We start from the raw sequence: 20,875 nt of genomic DNA on the forward strand, positions 1-20,875 counted from the left end.
GTCTAACGTCGCCCCTTCTGTTTTGGCCTCTGAACCCATAAATAGTTCCCAGGCAAAGTCCCCATCTGCATCGTGACGATTTGCTCTGTATTCCTTTTCCCCTACTTACAGCTTCGTCTGCACAGTCGCTAACTATGGAAGAGCGCCATCCAAGAAAAGGAATCTTTCGTTACAGCTCGAACCGTGTAGCCGCAGCTGTTGGCGGATGTGGCCGCCAGCGTGAGGCTCGGGGGCGATGCTTTTAGCGACAGCAAATGCCGCCCGGGCTGCGGTATCATCCCGGCAAGGTCCTGGCTCTGGGACAAGGAAAAGGAGGAAGGCCTGACTCCAGCTCTCCCGAGAGCTGGAACACAGCATGACGCGGTGCAATCCTGCTCTAAAGCCGAGTGTGTACCCAGCACCAGGGCCGGAGGGAGGGAGGCCACGGGTCTTCCTGGGAGGGTGTCACCCAAGGGGACGTGGGGCTTGCCTGGTGACAGGGGAGGAAATGCGTGGCCCGTGGGCAGGCGTCTCTGCTAGCTGCCCTATTCACTTGAAACAGGGACCCAATGAGTGCATCCCAGCATGAAGTACTGGGACGCCCTCCCTCCACCCCAGGCCACCTCTCTGGACAAAAAAAAGGCAGCTGATATACCAGGCTCCCAGGCTGGTGGCACTTAATCATGACTGTGGCCTTCGGGCCATGTGTTTAACCTCTCTGCGCCTCAGCTTCCTGGCCTGTAAAATGAGGATAATGGAGTTGCCATGATGATTAAAAATAGAGACTGGCACACAGTAGGCACTTAATAAGTGGTCGATATTATTATTGCTATTGTTATTATTATTCTGAAACCTTGAAAACTGTACCCCTCCATTATTAATCAGGAGGCTTAAAGCCCATGGTTCCTAAAGCCAGGAATTTGGGAGAAGGGGGCAGAACAATCAGAATAGCAATCAGATTCCAGAGAGCACCATAATCAAACTCTGGGGAGCACCCAAATTAATACTGGCTCACAGCACAATGATGTACCTTCCCTGGACCTCAGTTTCCTCATCTATGCAGTGAGAGAGTTTGGACCAGACCTGTCTCTAAGGGCCCTTCCTTTCTGGCTCTCAATGGTTCTCAGTCCAGTGGGAGGGGCTTTTGGGTGTGGTTGCGTCTCCAGTCTGAGCAAATTTGGGATGTGGGATAGAACTCAGTAAAAAGACAAAAGACATTGCAGTACTTTTTCATCTTAAAATTCTTAAGATGAAATTACTAGGAAATTGCTCCTTATGCCTACTGCAACCAGCAAAGATGGCCATGACTCACATCCAGGGCTGCCATGGACAGTTGCACAGCTTGTGCACTGTCCAAAAGTGCCTCATTGGTGGGAGATGAACTCCAGCTGGTGTTCTGCCTGTCAGGTTGTACAGTTTAGGGCAGGGCTACAGCCACCTGGAAGAGAAGGCACCTTTCTGCTCCCTTGCCAGATCCTATAACAGAGCATTAGGGGCATTTGGAAGCAGCCCCCTGTTTGGACCCCTGCCCATGACTGGCAGTTCCTCCCTGTTCCTTTCCCTGTCAGCCTCCCTGCAGCTCATGCCCCTCCTCTCAGGGACCCGTGGTTGATGGAGGAGATGTGGTGGGGGTTGGGAGGGGAGCTAAGGAAGGATGATCTTACACTGAGAAGCTTCGGGGCTCAGAGGGGATGGAAGTTTCACAGAGGGAGGCTCAGGCGAGCTTGTAAATAGACAATCAAGGGGCTCCGGGCCAGCCAATGAGCCAGAGGCCAAGGTGTCTACCTGGACCATCGGTACCAGGCAAGGAGAGAGAGAGGAAACTGTCTCCAGCACATTTTCAAATTGTCATCCTCTCTAGGTCCCTGAGCCCTAACTCGCCCCTCCTGGGCTCCCTCCCCAGCCCTTCGGACCTCTGTGTTCCCTCTGGTGCAGGGGCCGCTGCTAGCCCTCTCTCAGCACCTCTTCAGGGTACCACTCTGACCTCTGCACGAGGAGCCAGAGGGCCAAGGAGGGTCTCGGTTACTCTTATCATCACGTGGCAGTTTCAGGAAGCAAGTCTCTGAGAGTAAGGGCTTTGGTCTCTGGGCATGTGGCCGATGGAACCGGGAGCCCATGCCTGGTCGGTACCGTTCCCGCGTGGGCTTTGCCTGGAGCGGGAACGAGGGTGTCCACCACTCGTGCTCGGATCTGTGCCCGCCCAGAGAGCACAGCCGACCTGCTGCCCAGCGTGGGACTCTCTGTGCTCCCTCCTGGCCGCTTCTCCTTCCGCTGGGACCAGCGATCCCACAAGCCCTAGTCTGGCAGCACCCTTCCTTCGGGCAGGGAGATGGCTGTTCTCCCATTTCACAGGACAGGCAGCTGCTGCAGGAGCTTCTGGAAGCAAGTGGGCGCCAGAGCTGGGCCTGGACCCACAGGGTCCCCCGGACTCCAGAGAAACTGCTACTCTCCCCACTTTCACCCCTGGGAGCAGGGGTAGTAGTTTTCATCTACTGCAGAAAATCGAGCCTCTGCTACGTGAGAGTAGCAAAGAGGCCTTTTCCCACCTGAGCCACAAACTGCCCAGGTGGCGGTTCCCATGGCAACCGTGCTGCTGGGCCGCCAGAAGGTAACTGCGGCCTTCCAAGCCGGGAAGGAGCCTCGAGGGGTCGGAGGCATGAGGACCAGCGGGCCTGGCTGCACCTGCCAGGCCTGCCGACGTCTGTCCCTCCTGCTCCCCAGTTGCGAACCATTCCCCAGCCTGTCGTCACAGTGGCTTTTTATTCTCAGATCCTGCGCCTATGGCCTTTCCTGTCGGGGACCCAGCTTGAGCGATGTCCTATGGCCAGACCATTGGCAAATTCCCTGTCATTCTTCTACCTGTGAGGCTGCTTCTCAATTTCTATATCCACCTACCCTTTTTATCAAGATGATGAGCACAATAAATATTTGTGGAGAAATGAATACGTTATGAAAATGTCCTAGCTAAAGAGGAACCCTGAGCCCTTCAAAACAAAACAGCGAATAACTTGAGTACAGAATGAGCAAAGAGGGGTGCCTGGGTGGCTCAGTCGGTCAAGCATCGGATTTCAGCTCAGGTCATGATCTCATGGTTTGTGAGTTCAAGCCCCGCGTCAGGCTCTGTGCTGACAGCTCAGAGCCTGGAGCCTGCTTCGGATTCTGTGTCTCTCTCTCTCTCTGACCCTCTCCTGCTCACACTCTGTCTCTCTCTCTTTCTCAAAAATAAACATTTTTTTTTAAAAGGCTAGAGAAAAATGTAGACTCTTTATAGTTTCTCTGCTTACTGAGGTCTTATGTGCTCATTATAAAACTCCCAGAAAAACACAATCTAGGCAGTGAAATTCAGTCTACTCCTTTTTTTTATGTAGGCTTTCAATAAAGCCTTATTGAAAGATAGCCATATAATATATTTAGTTCACACAATTCACCTACTTAGGGGGCTCCTTTAGCGGCTTTTGGTTCGGAGTGGTGTATCCCCACTCTAGTGAGTGTGAGGACATTTTATCGCCTCAAAAAAGAAGCCCCGTGTTGCCCAATGTGTTTGTGCTTAATGCTACTGAACTGCACCCCTAAAATAGTTAAAACGCTAAATTGTGTGTTTTTGTAGCTCAGCACAATTTTTAAAAAAATGAAAACCATATCATCTCCCTACCTCTCCTCCCTCCCCCACCCCCGAGCCCTAAGCAGCCACTCACCTACTTTTGTCTCTATAAATTTGGTCCACTCTCGATTCCAGCCCCGGAGGGCCTGGTCAGCCCGGCTGTCCCTTTCAGAGTCCTCCTGGGTGCCCAACACGGTGTCAGGTGCAGGGCAGGTGATGAGGAAAGTTAAGACCTGTTCCTGCTCTCAGGGGGTCCACAGTCTCACGACCTCACATCACAATGTGAGCGAATGTATGACGTTTCCCTGATGGGAAAATGTGTGGTTTGCATAGTCCCTCCTGTGTGCAGCTTTCCCTGGGGGTGGTCGGAACACTCGGGAAAGGTTTTGGTGCCGGAAGATAGACGTAGAGCTGAATCCTGAAGGTGGCGAAGGGCAAAGATTGCAAACCGTAAGAGACTTTTAAATACAGAGAACAAGCTGAGGGTGGAAGGGAGTGGAGGGGCGGGGCGGGGTGGGGGGGAGGGGAGCAGGGAAAATGGTTGAAGGGCATTGGGGAGGGCATTGTTGGGATGAGCACTGGGTGTTTTATGTAAGTGATGAATCATGGGAATCTAATCCCGAAGCCAAGAGCACACTGTATATACTGTATGTTAGCTAACTTGACAATAAATTATAATAATAATTTTTTTAAAAGATGGATTCTCATGCATAGAGCAACAGCACGAGCAAAGGCCCAGGGGTAGGAATATGGACTGTGTTGACAGGATAAAGTGAGGAAAATGGGCCCCCCAAGGGACAGGTTTTCTTTTGAGGAGCCATACGAAATAATGCCAAGCAGAGCCACAGAAACCCTTCTGCCTCCATGACTGGCTTACTAGTTTAAAGTTACAGTTTAGTAATCCTGTATTGTCACTGACTGAGCGTGCTGTGCACCATTCTAGCAGCTTCTGGGAATGAGCATTGCTTATGAGTGGGTTCATTAGTGTCCTAGGACCACTGTGCTATTTGTGGTCCTAAAACAACACAGGTTTATTTTCTCGCAGTTCTGGAGGTCAGAAATCAACAGTCAACGTGTTCGTTGTTTCTGCAGATCAGGGAGAATCTGTTCCACGCCTCTCTTCTAGCTTCTGGTGAAAACTAGCACTCTCTGGTGTTGCTTGACTCATAGAGGCCTTGCTCCAATCTCTGCCTGCATCATTATGTGGCCTTCTCCTCTCTGCGTTTGTGTCCCACGTCTTTACACATTTCTGTAAGGACACCATTCATGGGATTTAGGGTTCACCCCAATCCAGTCTGACTGCATGTTAACTTGATTATACCTACATAGACCCTATTTCCAAATCAGGGTCAGGGCCTCAACATATCTTTTTGGGGGACACAATTCAACCCATAACAGGTGGATACTTTATTATCCCTGTTTTATAGCTGAAGAAACCAAGGCATAGAGAGGGTAAGCAACAGAGTGACAGAGGCATGTTCACATTTGGGCAGTTGGGCCCGGGCGCCCACATACGAGGCACCAGGCCGGTACAGCACAGAACTCTGGACGGTCCTGGAAGCTAAGCCCAGCCAACATTAGGATCGTCGAACGCTTACCCATTTGCATTAGCCCGTGCTCCGGAATGATGTGAAGCTGTCTGTCGGGACTCCCTCAGGTCTGAGGTGTCCCTTTGGACTCCTGCGGGGGAGAGCGATGAGCCATCCAAAGTGTCCCGAGGCCTCTATTCCTCCGGGGTCTCCCTCCCAGATAGACATTTAATACACATAGTGATCTCCCAAATTGCGTGCCACACACTGTGCTGGGTCCTGGGGGAGAGGAGACTCAGATTTGGGCCACACCCTGGCCCCGGCATGCAGGAGCTCCCCCAGGGGTGTCCGTGGTGTGAAGGGATGCTGTCCCCGCAGAAGAGGGAGTGGCTGACTTTATCTTAAAAGTTTCAAGTGTGTCCTGCAAAGGTCAGACATGTCCCCGTGTCCCCGTGGCTAGGGACAGCTACTAACTGTTGAGTACGCGCACCAGGTATGCTAGGCTTTCTGCATGCATCACTACTAGCCTCCCCTTGAGGGATTCGCAAGGAAGTCTTTACTTCCCCGCTTGATAGACAGAGCTCTCTCTACCTCTTGAGGCTACAGGATGTCTTTTTTGGCCCGGGGCTCCCTTGGCCTGTCGCTTCTTGAGAGAGTCGGTGATGCCCCAAATGCCAGCACTAGGTGGCGCTGTGGCCCGCCCCAACTGCTACTCATTCACAAAGGGTGGCAGTTCCAGGGATGGATGTTTCTGACTAAGTCATTTGTATGCACCTTCCAAGTACCACTGGCACTTTAATCTACTTAGTATTTTTTCTTGGGTCGCCTGGGCGGCTCAGTCAGTTGGACTCAGACCATGATCTCATGGCTAGTGAGTTTGAGCCCTGTGTCGGGCTCTGTGCTAATAGCTCAGAGCCCAAAGGCTGCTTTGGATTTTGTGTCTCTGTCTCTCTCTGTCTCTCTTTCTCAGAAATACATAAACATTTAAAAAAAATTTACTTAGCGTTTTTCTTTAAACTCCCTTTTAAAGTGTCTATGGGAAACCATTATTTCTTTGCCGTAAATAGATGATGAGTGTAACTTCTTTTTCAAAAATCCTGTTAACCGTTTAGAACAGTGTCTAGTACGTTGAAAGAAGGCAAATATAAAAATAAAGCTATTCAGAGGTACCTGTGTGGCTCAGTTAGTTAAGCATCCAGCTTTGGCTCAGGTCATGATCTCGCAGTTTGTGAGTTCGAGCCCCACGTCGGGCTCTGTGCTGACAGCTCGGAACCTGGAGCCTGCTTCGGATTCTGTGTCTCCTTCTCTCTCTGCCCCTCCCCCACTTGTGCTCTGTCTCTCTCTATCAAAAATAAATAAATGTGAAAAAAATAAAAAATAAAATAAAATGATACCAAGCTATTGGAACAAAACATGTTGGTTCGTGTGTGCCCGTGTCGCAGAGCACAATGCAGTGAAATGCTGTCCTAGGCTTTGAAAACAGAACAGCCTCCTGTCATCTAGATGTATGGTTGGAAGGGCTCCTTCCTTTTGCAGGTGGTGGCCCTGACCCATGGTTGGAGCCAGGCCTGGGACCCAGGTCCTGACTTCCCCTCCACCACACAGATGGGAGAAGAACCTTAGGAAATTGGAGCTGAAGTGTGACCCTCTGTTTCTTGGTATCTCTGGTGCCTGAGAAAGTTCACTGTGGGGGATCCCCAACACAGGGAGCATCACCTGTTGGGCATATGGAGCCCTGGGATGACAGTCAGGGGTCGTGAACTTGCATGACAGCCAAGATGGGCATTGGACTTCGACCAAATGGCTTAGCTTCTCTGGGCCCCTTGTCCTGAGAACCCAAAGCAGGGTTCTTTGGTCGGTCCCCTTTGGGTTCCAAAGTGCGGTCGGTCCACCCCCACTTACCTTCAGGCACATCCCAGCACCGTGCCCCTCCAAGGAGCCATATCCACCTTGGGATGGCATCTTGGGCAAGTGCTTTGATCCTTTTTTGTTGTCAGAGCTGGGAAATACCAGGGTCACCCTCACTCTTGGATTACCCATATAGCCAAACCGAGTAAGGTTCTAACAGGCCCAAGGGTTCTTGGGTGAAAGGCCAGTGGCCCTGGTCCTGCCCTCCTGCACCTCCTGGAGACCCAGACAGAACTGGGCAACTTGCCCCCTGCTGGCCCCCCTCCCAGTTCCTTGTCAGATTGAGATGACCCTCATCAATTCAATGTTTAATTCTGCTTTTACGATCTAGAGTCTCCTGTGTCATTTTGCCCCAAATGATGACTGTATATCAAAGATAACCAGCTGCTGTAATAGTCCCCTGAAATCTCAGTGGATTAACACCACAGAAGTTCAGTCCCCACTTGCCTACAGTCTGGTTAGGAGCCAATGTGTATGAGGCTGCAGGATGCCAGGCACTGTGGTTGGCACTGGGACCCCCTGTGAAGGCGGCAGGTATGGCCCCAACCCTCAGGGAGTCTCCTTCCGCCTGGCAGGGACACTCATCCAGAGCTTCTGTCATCTCTCCTCAGTACTGTACCTGGAAGGCTCGGTTCTTGTGTTTGAGGACATCTTCAGACTGATCGCGTTCTACTGTGTCAGTAGGTGAGTAGATCTGGCCCCACAGAAGGGCATCTGGTTGCAACCGGCATTCGTGCACCCTTGGGTGGGGGTGAGGGTCACAGGGGAGCCCCCAGAGGGAAGGAAAGGTTCGGCCCAGAGGAGGCACAGAGAGGGGACGGTCCCCGGCTTTGCCCTGGTAACCATGAGGGAGGTGTTGGCTCTGATGCTATCTTAGTCTGGCCGGTAAGGGCCCCTCCCTCGTCACCACCTGCCCCCTGGCTCACAGCCCCTTACCCCAACTTCCTGTGCTCCAGCTTCCAGGACAGCCTGGAGTCCCATGAGGACCTGACCCGCCCTGTTGCAGGGGTTATAGATGGCACTTCCTGTGGGGACAACAGGAAGGGCTGATACCCCTCAGTGGGACAGAGCCTGTGATTATTAAGTAGCTGCTGGGTGGGGTGAGTGACTGATCACCACCCTCAGAGCTGCTCTGTTTCCTCAGAACTGGCTGCAGGCCAATAGGGATGTAAAAAGGTATTTTGGTGTCATAATGGCTGAAGCTCCAGGCCCTTGACGAGGGCTGGACAGGATGCCTTGGGCTCCAGGGCTCCAGGGCTCCAGGCTCGCTTCTCCATGCGTCCGAGAGACCATCCTTGCTGCCTCCCGTGAAAACCATGCTCAACCCAGTACGCCCTTCCCACCTGCCGGAACCCTCCTGGGCTGCGATGGGCAGAAAAACGTGATGCTGGGTGATAGCAGCCGCTGACAGCCAGCACCTGTTGAGGGCTCTCCGGTACCCAGCACTGTGCTAAGAGTTTTTATATCCATTACCTTTGTAAGTCTTGCGAACAGTTCCCTGAGGGAAGTTCCCATTTCACAGATGTGGAAGCTGAGGCTGAGGGAAGTAACTTGTTCAGGTCACATGGGTGGTAAATGGCGGCATGGAGATTGAAAGTAGGTAAATCTCCAAGGTCTATGATCTTTGCTACAACTGCCCCCGCCCCCCGCACCGTGTGCCTCTCACAATAATTTCAATGATCTGGCATGTTCTTTCCGAGGCAGAGTGGCAGAGGCCCCCTGGCCCTCCATATGTTATGACCTGCCGAGCTCTCAGGGAGCTTTCTTGTTCTGAGAAGTTCCTGTCTTAGGAGAGAGTGCCCGGCATGGCGTTTGGTGCTTGGAATGAATAAATGAACAATGACATAATTGCAGAGCCCAGAACTTGCACTCGTCTCTTCGTCTCTCTGAGGCTCAACTTCCTCTTCTGTAAAATGGGAATGCTCATACCCGCTGACACATGCCAGAGAAAGAAAGCGGATAAAGGAGCCACCCAGCAGCTAGTAGGTGTTCTGGTTCTGTTTCCGTGGGTTGGGCCCTGGGAGGGCGTGCTGGAGTAGTGACTTTGTGTCCAGAGAGATCTGGAGCCATGGTCACCAAGCGCACGCTGTCACCTGCCGACCTTTCCGCCTCTGGCTGCTGTTTCTCTGCGTTCCAGAAAAACAGGTGCCCGTTTGCCCACCCTCAGCTGCTCAGGGAACCCACGAGATCACAGGGCACAGAGCCCGTATGTCTCGAAGTCAACATTACCGTCTTTGGTGTCAGCACCAAGGCCGTCTGTGAGGAGTGAGATGCTGTGGGAGGAAGAGCCCCAGGCCAGGAGCTGGAGACCCGTTACCTCGCTGTCATCCGGCCTCCCCTAGCTGTGGATGCCTTAGCTCTCGAGGGGATGGTCGCCAAGATGGCAGAGCATAGAGCCAGCACTTTCCTTGGGAGCACACGCTCCCCCCTCCCTGTCCCCATGCGGGAAGACACGGGCCCGCTTCAGAGTGCTCACCCTAACGTTCCGGACTGGATGGTCGTCTGGTGTGAGGGCTCTAGAGAGCCTTCCCAGACCTGCCTGGGTTTTGCAGTCGCCCAGGAAGCTGGTTAAAAATACAGACTCCTGAGGGCACCCGGGTGGCTCAGTCGGTTAAGCGTCCGACTTCAGCTCAGGTCATGATCTCACAGTTCGTGAGTTCGAGCCCCGCGTCAGGCTCTGTGCTGACAGCTGGGAACCTGGAGCCTGCTTTGGATTCTGTGTCTCCCTCTCCCCCTCGCCCCGCCTCTCTCTCTCTGTCTCTCAAATAAACAGGACAAAAAATTTTAAAACAATACCGACTCCTGGAGTCTACCCCAGAGATTCTGACCCAGCGGGTCTGGGGTGGGGCGCAGTCATAGCTTAGCTAGGGCTCTCCTAGAGGCACACATACAGGTGATGCTAAAGGACTTGCCCCCAAGGAGAGAGCAGCAGGGGGAGGGGGAGCTAGGACGCGGGAGGGAGAGGAGTCCAGCAGAGGTGAGATTGCAGGGGCCATCCCAGCCTCAGCAGGATCCCAAGGGCGGCTCTGGAGCAGAAGAGAGACCTCAGCGTTGTCCACCTTAAAGCCAGCGGGGCTAGGCTTTCGTACCCACCAAGCCACCCGACCAGCCCCCATGACAGAGGCATTTGTGGCTCTCCGCAGGGTCAGTGGGGCAGGCAGTGAGGCTCCAGCATTCAGGACAACCCTCTGAGGGTCACAGGTGCCAGTCCCCGGGAGCAGACCCCACTGAGGCTGGGCGATGGGTGGGCAGGGCTGGTAAGAGGTGTCCGTGGGTCAGGCTGGGGCAACAGCAGACTGTGCAAACCGGCTCCCATTGATTGACCAGGCATCTGTGTAGAGTCAGGCTTGGTCTGCGCTCTGCCCACAGAGTTCTTTCTAACCCCTACAGCTGGCTTGTGGGGAGGTGTTCTCATCTACGGACCCACTTCAGAGGCTGATGCCCCCTGCCCCCAAGTTGTGCTAAGAATCAGACACAAAGTTCCTTGTAAGGGGCCTGCCAGAGGCCCTGGTGTGACGTAAACACTCCAGGGGCCATCACGGGTGTTCTTACAGCTGTTACAGACAAGGAAACTGAGGCTGGGGCCGTCGCCCGCTCAGGTCACACAGCTCAGTCCTGAGCCGATTTGAACCCAAGCTTATCTGGACCCCCAAACCCCAGCTGCTTCTTCCCGGCACACGATGCAGGGCCTGGGGCCTAGAGAGTGCATGTGCTGTTCCCCTGCAGCCCTCCCCTTCCACGGGTGGGAGGGTCCAGGCCTTCCTGTGGAACAGGTGACACTGGAGACCAAGCAAGGAAGAGCAGGGAGAGAATTCTAGGTAGAGGACACCGCACGGCGGGGAAGACTGGCGGTGGGAAGCTTGGGAACGGCTGTGTGGGAGAGCTGGACACGTGGGTGGGGATGAGATGGAAGGCCTTGAACGCCAAGCCTGGGAGCTGTGGGGACATCCTTCCTCGGCTGCTGTGAGCCCCACCGCTGCTCCCAGTTGGGCCGCACTCTAGCACACCTGCGTGGCCGCAGCAGACAGCAGAGGGGAGGAGGGGAGAGGGGAGACCAGCCCAGGGCCACCGCAGCCACGCAGTGCCTGCGGGGAGGCCCCTGCCCCAGCGCCAGCTGGAGGAACTGAGAGGGGTGGGGGGGACAGCCACTGCAGAAGGGAGTCAGGGAACAGAGGAGCCAGGGGGGCGCTGGGGCTGCTCTCCTGGGCAACAGGGCCGTGAACATACTGGATCTTTTCTGGAGCACTGACTGTGCTCCAGGCACTCTACCAAGCCCCTTACAAGGACCGCGAGGACAAATCCTTAGCGCACCCAGGGGCCAGGCGTCTAGCCTCGTGGAGTGGGTGCCGTTAGCTGAAATGAGGAAGGAAGGGTGGAGACCCTCGGGCCTGACTACACAATGTTGTGACTAAGCTACCACCCTCCTTTCCCACGGGGACAGGGTGGTAGGCCTCTCCTCTTTGCCTCTGAAGAAAGCTGTTTCTGGCGTTGCCTTCCCAGCTTCCTCAGGAGCCGTGGTCTTACCTGGGGGTGGTGCCCGTGAGCGGCGGAGAGGGAAGGAGCCCGACCACGCTGGGAAGCACCCATGACCTGTGCTTTTAGGAGGAGGAATGAAACACACAAGCCCCCACTAGGTGCTGGCGTGCACTGCCGGCATTTTCTATGCCCCGGCTCATTGAATTCTCAAAACAAGCCCGTGGGAGGGCATCATGTCCCCTCCGTCACACCGGGAAGCTGAGAAGGAAATGACACCCAGCCAGGACTGGCAGAGCTAGGGGTTTCGCAGGGTCTGTCGAAGTTCATGCTGGTTTTCACCTTCTCCCTCTCTCTCACTTGGAAAGTTTACCAAAGTAGGGTGCCTGGGTGGCTCAGTCAGTTAAGCATCTAACTCTTGATTTCGGCTCAGGTCACGATCTTGTGGCTCGTGAGACCATCGAGCCCCGTGTTGGGCTCTGTGCTGACAGTGCAGAGCCTGCTTAGGATTCTCTCTCTCTCTCTCTCTCTCTCTCTACCTTTCCCCAACTTGCACTTTCTCTCTCTCTCTACCTTTCCCCAACTTGCACTTTCTCTCTCTCTCTCTCTCTCTCTCTCTCTCTCTCAAATAAATAAATAAACAAACAAAAATGTTTTAGGGGTGCCTGGGTGGCTCAGTCGGTGAAGCGTCCAACTTCGGCTTAGGTCATGAATCTCGCAGTTTTTGAGTTCGAGCCCCGCGTCGGGCTCTGTGCTGACAGCTCGGAGCCTGGAGCCTGCTTTGGATTCTGTGTCTCCCTCTCTCTCTCTGCCCCTCTCCCACTCGCGTGTGCTCCCTCTCAAAAATAAATAAAACGTTAAAAAAATTAAAACAAAATTTTTTTAATAAAAAATTTACCAAAATAAGATCATGTTTTTCCCTCTACAGTGATAAACTTTCAAAACCACAAAAGTCACCCAAGGGCTCTCAGGGGATGGAGCTGGGGGTGCCATGGGGGCATTGAGAGGACACATATTGTTCCCACAAGCCAGGACATTCCATGGAAATAAGCATTCCCCAGGTCACCCCAAGGCCTTACAGGAACTGGGCAGGGTTGCCCAGCCCTCAGGGGAAGAGAAAATTAGCATTAATGAGATAGCATGCTTGGTATGTGGTGTTTTTCCATCTTGTTTATTTTTTTTTTTTAAATTTACATCCAAATTAGCATATAGTGAAACAATGATTTCAGGAGTAGACTCCTTAATGCCCCTTACCTGTTTAGCCCATCCCGCCTCCCACAAGCCCTCCAGCCACCCTCAGTTTGTTCTCCATATTTATGAGTCTCTTCTGTTTTGTCTCCCTCCCTGTTTTTATTTCAATCCTGTTTATACTCCCATTATAATGGGAGTATAGTATAACACGAAAATATATTTGGTTTGGTCTTTGTCCCCGTTCCCAACACAAAGCTCCTAAAACCCTTGGGATTGCCTGAGTGACAGGGTGTCTTTTGTTAGTCATCATGAGCCCCTTTTAGTGATACCTGAGTTTGTGCCAAGAGCTGACATAGGCAGGACCCCCAGGGAGCCTCAGGATGGGCTGGTCACCAGGAAGACAGAGTGTTCAGAGGGCTGGGACTTGCAGCCCCACCCACCCACCTCCCACTTGCTGAACACACTGAGGTGCCAGGAGGGTGGCGCGCCCAGAGAGGCATCCAAGTTCAGCGCCCCTTCCTCCATACCTTGCCTATGCACCTCTTTGGGCTGTTCCTGAGTTGCATCCTTTACAATAAACTGGTAAATGTAAGGAAAGTATTTGCCTGAGTTCTGTGCACCATTCTGGCAAATGGTCAAACCTGAGGAAGGGGCTGTGGGAACCTGCAAGTTATAGCCAGTCAGTCGGGAAGTGCAGGTGGTCCGGGACTTGCAACAGGCTTCTGAAGGTGGGGCGGAGTCCCTTACCTGTGGGGGCTACACTACTTCTAAGTAATTAGCACCAGAATGGAATTAACTCGTGGGACACCCTGTTGGTGTGTGGAAAATTGCAAAATTGGTGTTTAGTGTTAGAAAACACCCTGGAAGGGATCATAAAATCAATCTAGTGGATCAGGACTGCTCTCCTTTTAAAGGAAAATTTAGGGGCATCTGGGTGGCTCAGTCAGTTGAGCAACCGACTTCGGCTCAGGTCATGATCTCACAGTTTGTGAGTTCGAGCCCCGCGTCGGGCTCTGTGCTGACAGCTCGGAGCCTGGAGCCTGCTTCAGATTCTGTGTCTCCCTCTCTCTCTGCCCCTCCCCTACTCATGCTCTGTCTCTCTCTGTCTCAGAAATAAATAAACATTAAAAAAAAATTAAAGGAAAATTTAAATGAGACTGGGAAATATCAGAATGTGTCTCACATAAGTTGGATAAGTCTTGTTTTGCTAAACTCTTGCTTTAGTTATGTGTGTGTATGAGTGTGTGTGAGGGAGAGAGGGTGTGCATGGGAATATACACTGCGTCGAGATGCCAAATGTGTTTCTTACTGGCGGTCATGGTCAAAACGTTCAAAAACCACTGAGTAGAATAGAGGCCTTTAGGGAGGGGCATCTCCTACCCTGGGAGGTACACAGGCTGACCCACCCACGTGTGGGGGGACATGTTGGAACATTCATGCTTATTCCATTGGAGCATTATTCCATTTTTCAAATTTCCGTTTTTGTGAATGCTTTTTAAGGGACTTAATGGTCCGTTATATAAGGAATGTATATGTACACACGTACACATACACACAACCGGAGAGGTGCTCGATTTTTATTTGTATGGATAGCTTTTGTTTTGGGGGCTGTGATTCCCATCCCAGCTGTGTCCATCAGGATCCCCTTGAGAGCTGGTGAAAAATATGGATTCTTGGGGGCCCCGGGTGGCTCAGTTGGTTAAGCATCTGACTCTTCAGCTCAGGTCATGATCTCAGGGTGACTGGGATGAACCCCACACTGGGCTCTGCACTGACAGCACAGAGCCTGCTTGGGATTCTCTCTGTCCCTCTCTCTCTCTCTCTCTGCCCCTCCCCTGCTCATGAGCCTGCACACACTCTCTCTCACTCTGTCTCTTGTGTGTGTGTGTGTGTGTGTGTGTGTGTGTGTGTGTATGGATTCCTAGCCCACCCCCAGACCTGACCCTGGGAGCCCATGCACGTAGATCTGAGGATCTGCATTTTTAGCAGCCCTCCCATGGGATTCTGATCCAGAGTTAAGTAATACAAAGGTATTAATACCTACCCACATGCTGTGATACAGTCATCATCATCATCATCATCATCGTCGTCGTCGTCGTAATAGTAATAATATCATGAGACACAAAGCCTGCAAACACCCAGCTCAGTACCTGGCACATAATAGTCACTCAACAAACACTCTATCCTGTGGGTGCTTTGCCTTGGATCAGAAGAGGGAGCCCCTGGGTGAAGTGTTGAATTGGATGAAGTGTCAGGGAGTAGGGACAGATGAAGTCCTTGAACAACACTGGGTCATGGAGAAGGAGGGGGTCCATGGTACAGCCTCAAAGGATGTGTAGAATCTAAGTAGACGTGTTCGGGGGGAAGAGGGGGCCTTCCCTCTATGCAATGCTCAGAGGTGCGGCATAGCAAAGCATGCTCCCTACAGGAAAATGAGCATGCCCTTTTGGGAGGCAGCCAGGAGGCCCCTGAGTGCAAGAGAAGGGTCTGTGGTGCAGAAGCGAGGAGCTGGCAGGAGAGGCAGGGGGCAGAGCCAAGGCCAGGGAAGGCCGTGGACGCAGGGGTCCCAGGCTGGGGGTGGTCTGCAGCCACCACGACAGCATCTTGAGCAGCACACAGAGAAGGGGGGGTTAGGGGGCATAGGAGAGTGTCCTGGTGGCCGGGGGTGGGCACCAAGTGAGCTGAGGGACTCTGCAGGCCATTACGACATACACAGTGACCGAGGAGCCGCTGGAAACCCTGCTGGCAGGCCAGAGAGCCAACTGGGTAAACTGAGGCAACACAGGGATGAATTGCGCCATCCTTCAAAGTTAGAGATTGGGATAGTGGTGGCCTGAGTTGGGGATGAGCACTGAGGGTGCAGTCTGGGTCTAGGCCCGGCCTGCCCGGAGGGGCCGACTGGTAACCTTCACAGGGGAAGCCTGACTGTGCGCTCACTGCCCATCTCAGCGTGGACCCACAATGGTTAGCAGGCAGGAAGGGGTGGGTCACTACCCAGAATAGCACCAGTAGAGGAAGCTTCCTGGGCTTCCCACAGGAAAACCAGGGAGAAGCCGTGACCCCCCCCCCCCCCAACTCCCAAGCACAGTCTCCCATTTCTCCGGGTCCCTCAGTGCTGGCATAGGACTAGAGCCGACTGGTGGCTCCCTCGGCCACAGGGCTCAGCTCCTGGGCCCCCAGGGAAGCTTCCAGTCTGCATGGAGACCCATCAGCCATCAGGGTTGCTTCCTTTATGGGCTGTGGGGCCAGGGAATGGACACATGGGTCCCTCTCCCCCACATGACCTCCGACCTTTCCTGTCTCCACAGAGATTTGCTGCCCTTCACGCTGAGGCTGCCCCAGGCCATCCTTGAGGCCCACAGCTTCACAGACCTCGAGACCATCTCCAACCTGGGCCTGGGTAAGTCCCCCGCCGAGGTTCAGGCCAGGTGGCAGGGCTTTTGGAAATGGGGCCTCAGGACTGCTGCTCACCTGTGCACGGGGGCAGCCCCTTGGGCTGAGGCCAAGCTGGATGCTGAGTCCCACCCAGCTCCCGTGGGACCACCCTTCCCCCTCCCCTGGCTGCTGAGCCCCCGTAGCCCGCAGACTCTCCCAGTTTCCAAAGTGGCACCTTTTACAGCTACCCAGAAGGTCTGGGGGAGCCGGGGCCAGTCAGGACCAGCACAGGCTGACCCGCAGTCAGGACGTGGCTCTGGGAAAGGCCGAGCCAAACTCCCAGGCCTTTGTCCGCTGACCAGAGCTGGGCACCAGCCCTGCCGCACCCCCCTGGCCTCCCCCGCTTCTCCAGAAAGAAGAACAGCATGAACGTGACTGTGAGCTGAATGCGGGATGGGTAACAGGTTTGTAACTCACACAGCCCAAGTGGCGTCTCCTCTGAGGTCTAAAGTGGCATAATGACATCCAAGCACGACCTCTCCACTGCCCCTCACCTGCACCCCATGGCCTTCACAGTAGGTTTGCGGCAAGCAGTCAGGGGCCAGTCCGAGGCCAAGTCAGCAGGGAAAGTGAGACGCACGGGCTGCATCTGGAGAGGTTTACTTCTGACGGGAGGGGTCTGCCTGCTCCAGCCCTCGGCCCCACAGTGGGGTTCAGGCCGTGCCGTGTGCGGGTCTCGGCCTACAAGTGACCAGTGTTGTGGCTGGACCGGCCCTTGTGGTTCTTATTACGTTTGCAAGATACCCTTCAGAAACAACCATCAGGAGACTTTGAAAAAAAATAAAGGTTTATTAAGAGACTCTCTTAAAGATAGAGAACAAATTGAGGGTTGATGAAGGGAGGTGGCGGGGATGGGCTAGATGGGTGATGGGTACTAAGGACAGCCCTTGTTGGGATGAACGCTGGATATTGTATGGAAGTGATGAATCACTGAATTCTACTCCTGAAACCAATATTGCTCTGTACGGTAACTAGCTAGAATTTAAATAAAAATTTGAAAAGAAGATTGGGGCGCCTGGGTGGCTCAGTCGGTTAAGCGGCCGACTTCGGCTCAGGTCATGATCTCACGGTCCGCGAGTTCGAGCCCCACGTCGGGCTCTGTGCTGATGGCTCAGAGCCTGGAGCCCGTTTCAGATTCTGTGTCTCCCTCTCTCTCTCTGCCCCTCCCCTGTTCATGCTCTGCGTCTCTCTGTCTCAAAAATAAATAAACATTAAAAAAATTTTTTTTTAATTTGAAAAGAAGAAAAAGAAAGGTTTATTGCTTACAAGACCTAGAAACTACATAGCACCCCTGGGGCCCCACAGTGAGGTCATGGGGAGAAAGCACATGTGGGCCAGGGGTTCTGCTTTTTTGGAGGTTGACAGTGGAAACCTAGGGTTTCACAGGCTCACTCTTAATTGGTGAATTTAAAACATGAGGGGGGATGGGGCGCCTGGGTGATTCAGTCGGTTAAGCTTCGGACTCTTGATTTCAGCTCAGGTCATGATCCCAGGGTCACGGGATGGAGCCCCATTCCCACTCTGGGTGTGGAGCCTGCTTGAGATCCTGTCTCTCCCCCTGCCCCTTACCTGCTTATGCATGCATGGGTGTGTGAGCTCTCTCTCTCTCTCCCTCTCTCTCTCTGTATCTTTCAAACAAACTATGAGAGGGAAATTTAATATGCACGAAGAGAGAAAATAAAAGTGGCCCAAATGGTCAGCTGTCTAAATCAACCAAGATCTCTAGAACAAAGGAGCCTCAGTGGAGGAGGGCAGCCTGGCTGTTATCTAGTCTTGTGACTGGCGACGTGTTTATTCAAAATACCGTTGAAGGATGCCTCTTTGGAATGGATACCTCAGCAATTAAAGCTTAAGTCAGGCACTTAGATTGTGAAAAGAAAAAAAAAAAAAAACTGGTAGGGATTACACAACAGGCAGGTGTCCAGGGGCTCCCCAAAGGTTTTGCTCACCTGGAGGAACATGGCTCCCCCCGCTAAACCCTAGACACACACTGTGTTTAAGAGAATCTTCTCCCCTGGGTAGAGGCACATTCCTTTCCGGAAGAGACAAGCCCTTCTGTCCTGGGAGTGCTCGACCTCAGGCACCTTAAGGAAGTGGAGAAGAGAGGTTGCCGTCTGGGAGGACAGTGGCATTTCAGATTCGTCTGTCAACACCTGCTTCCCTGAGAAGCGGATTGAAATGGAACCCGGGTGCGCGGCAGCCTGGGAACTGGAGGGTTCTGGTCAGACCTGGCGCCCCCTAGAGGCTGTCATGCAAAGCAAGGCCTCCAGAATCACTTTTCCCTGTGGCCGAGGAAGGGTTAACTTTTCAGGCCGTGCCCAGAATGGACAGAGACCCAGAGCCCAAAGTGCACATGCCTTCATAGGCCAGAGGTGCCTCTGAGATGGGCAGCTGTAGGCCTCCCGACCTTCACCCGTAACGACGATACCAAATATGCAGGGAGGAGCTTTGCCAAGAGCCCGGGTGCGCCGGGCATTGTGCCCCCAGCATCTCATTATTCCAGGCAAGGCATTCTCATGGCAAAGACCTGAAGCCCCCTCAAACTGGCAGAGATGAAAGGGGACTTCGTGAAGGTTCACTGAGGAGTCTCCGAGAAACAGAGCAAAAGGCCAGCCAGGCTTTGCGGGCAGCAGCAGCTGCCTCGCTGGCTTCCTCCCTAACCGCGGGTCCCTGCTCCCCGACAACACCCCCTGCCTCCCCCGGGCCGGGCTCTGGTGCCAGCCTCACGCCACCCGCTGACCTTGCAGTTGGAAGAAGTCGTGAGGCTGTGTGTTTCCTCCTATCACCGAGTGTCTGCAATGTAATTTTTTTGGCATTCTGCTCACTTTTTACACGGTGAGTAGAATGTGATAAAAATCCAATTCCCAGCAAAGCCCTGGTGCTCAGGCAGGGGTGATGTTGCCAAGACAGAGATATTTATTTGCAGGGTCAGCACCACGTGGTGGCCCAGAGCGGGTGCTTGTTGCTCACGAACCGATGTAAGAGAGTCCAGGTTTGGCCTTGGAAAGGCTGGCGTTTAATAGGAAGCCAGGCTGCAGAGGGGTTGTCTTGGGGCCGCGAAGCTGACGTGGGGATGAAGCTGCATGCAGTTGATTCTTAGCACGAGGGGAACCTAGAGCAGGTGCTTAATGGCAACCAGGGGTCAGATTTGTAGAGGTTCTCAGACACGCTTGCAATCTATATATGCTTAATATATTTTTTAAAGTGTATTTATTTATTTTGAGAGAGAGAGAGAGAGAGCACAAGTTGGGGAGGGGCAGAGAGAGAGAGTGGAGGAGTGAGAGAATCCCAAGCAGGCTCCGAGCTGCCAGTGCAGAGCCCGACACGGGGCTCAAACTCACGAACCGCAAGATCATGACCTGAGCTGAAGTCTGAGGCTTAACTGACTGAGCCACCCAGGAACCTGCTATGCTTAATATTTTTAAAATATGTTCAGAGAAAGCACATGTTCTATAGCTCTCCCAAATTTGCATGCAATTTGCTTTTTCCTTTACATTATACAATGTGAAATTTCCTAGTTATTAAAAATTCAGTGAAAAGTCATGTGTGAATGACTGTCCAACAGCCTATCTTGGGGATGCCACAAAAACAGTGATTCGCTAAACTCAGAGGACTTTCAAGCTGTTTCCATGACATCTGGACTGCTTTGCTGCATTTACTCATCCCCTCTCTGCCCTGCCACGAGTCCGCCCCCCCACCCGCCCGAGGGTGAAACCTTCATCATCTTTGCCCTCAGAGCCTACAGCCCAGGACCCGGCCTGGCCTGGCCCAGCCCCTCTGAGGATCGCAGGAGTGGGCACCTGGTGAGAAGCGTCCCCGGCCGAGCTGTAGGATGCTACAGGGCCGGCAAAGCACCTGCCTCAGTCTGCAGCAGCCCAGAGGCCGTGAAGATACGGGTGCTCAGGGGATCTCCGGCCGCTGAGCCAGGGCTTGGCAGGATGCCAGTGGGCACAAGCGCCCCCAGCTTTGCCAACCACTGGCATTGCACGACAGTGTTCCGGTTCTCCTCTGGCCTTGGCATTCTGCAGGCTACAGAGAAAGTTACCTACTTCCCTTTTTTTTTTCCAGCATAGAGGCCTGTGCTGCTGCTGTGGTTCCCTAACAGGCCCCCAGACCCTAAGATATAGGTCCTCAGGTCCCAGCTTCCCCCCACCCCCAGAGTGGCCTTGGCTCTGAGGCCTCTGCTCTGCCAGAGCGTAGCCACCAGGCCTAGCTTAGGGGCAGGGGAGCAGTCCTTAGTCACCCAGGCCCGGGGCCCTTTGTTCTGAACCCCAATGTCTGTTCCTGCCAGAATCTACATCTGAGTGGTGGAAAATGTGTCCTTTTTTTTTTTTTTCTTCTGTGCATGGACCCACCTTGCTATGCGGAGGCAGGCTGTCGACCTGAGTCGTGACAGATAGTATGAGTTTGCCAGGTGGAGAGGGTAGGAAAAGAATTCCAAGCAGAGGGAACAGCATTAGCCAAGACCTTAAGGTGGGGCAGCCCGTGACACATTCAGGAAGAAGCGAGTGGGTGAAGTTGGAAAAGATGCACAGTGCCAGGTCCCATAGGCCTCGAATGCCAGCCTGAAGGGCTGGCAGTGAGTTCTTCAGAGAACTCGGTTAATGTCTGACTCTTGATTTCTGCTCAGGTCATGATCTCCCGGTTAGGGGGATGGAGTCCCACATTGGGCTCTGCACTGACAGCACAGAGCCTGCTTGGGATTCTCTCTCTCCCTCTTTCTCTGCCCCTCCCCTCCCTGCCCATTCACACGCTCTCG

At 53.4% G+C, this 20,875-nt stretch overlaps 1 protein-coding gene across 1 annotated transcript in view; it reads left to right on the top strand.

The window, feature by feature from the left end:
* Positions 1–20,875, top strand: part of RIN3 (Ras and Rab interactor 3) — a 123,133-nt gene that overhangs the window by 71,136 nt on the left and 31,122 nt on the right. Inside the window, exons 4-5 of the mRNA XM_058740104.1 lie at positions 7,629–7,701; positions 15,990–16,081. Of these exons, the coding sequence (XP_058596087.1) occupies positions 7,629–7,701; positions 15,990–16,081 (165 nt within the window). The remainder of the gene's footprint in view (positions 1–7,628; positions 7,702–15,989; positions 16,082–20,875) is intronic.

The sequence above is a fragment of the Neofelis nebulosa genome, chromosome 7, assembly GCF_028018385.1.
Source record: "Neofelis nebulosa isolate mNeoNeb1 chromosome 7, mNeoNeb1.pri, whole genome shotgun sequence".
Classification (NCBI taxonomy): Eukaryota; Metazoa; Chordata; class Mammalia; order Carnivora; family Felidae; genus Neofelis; species Neofelis nebulosa.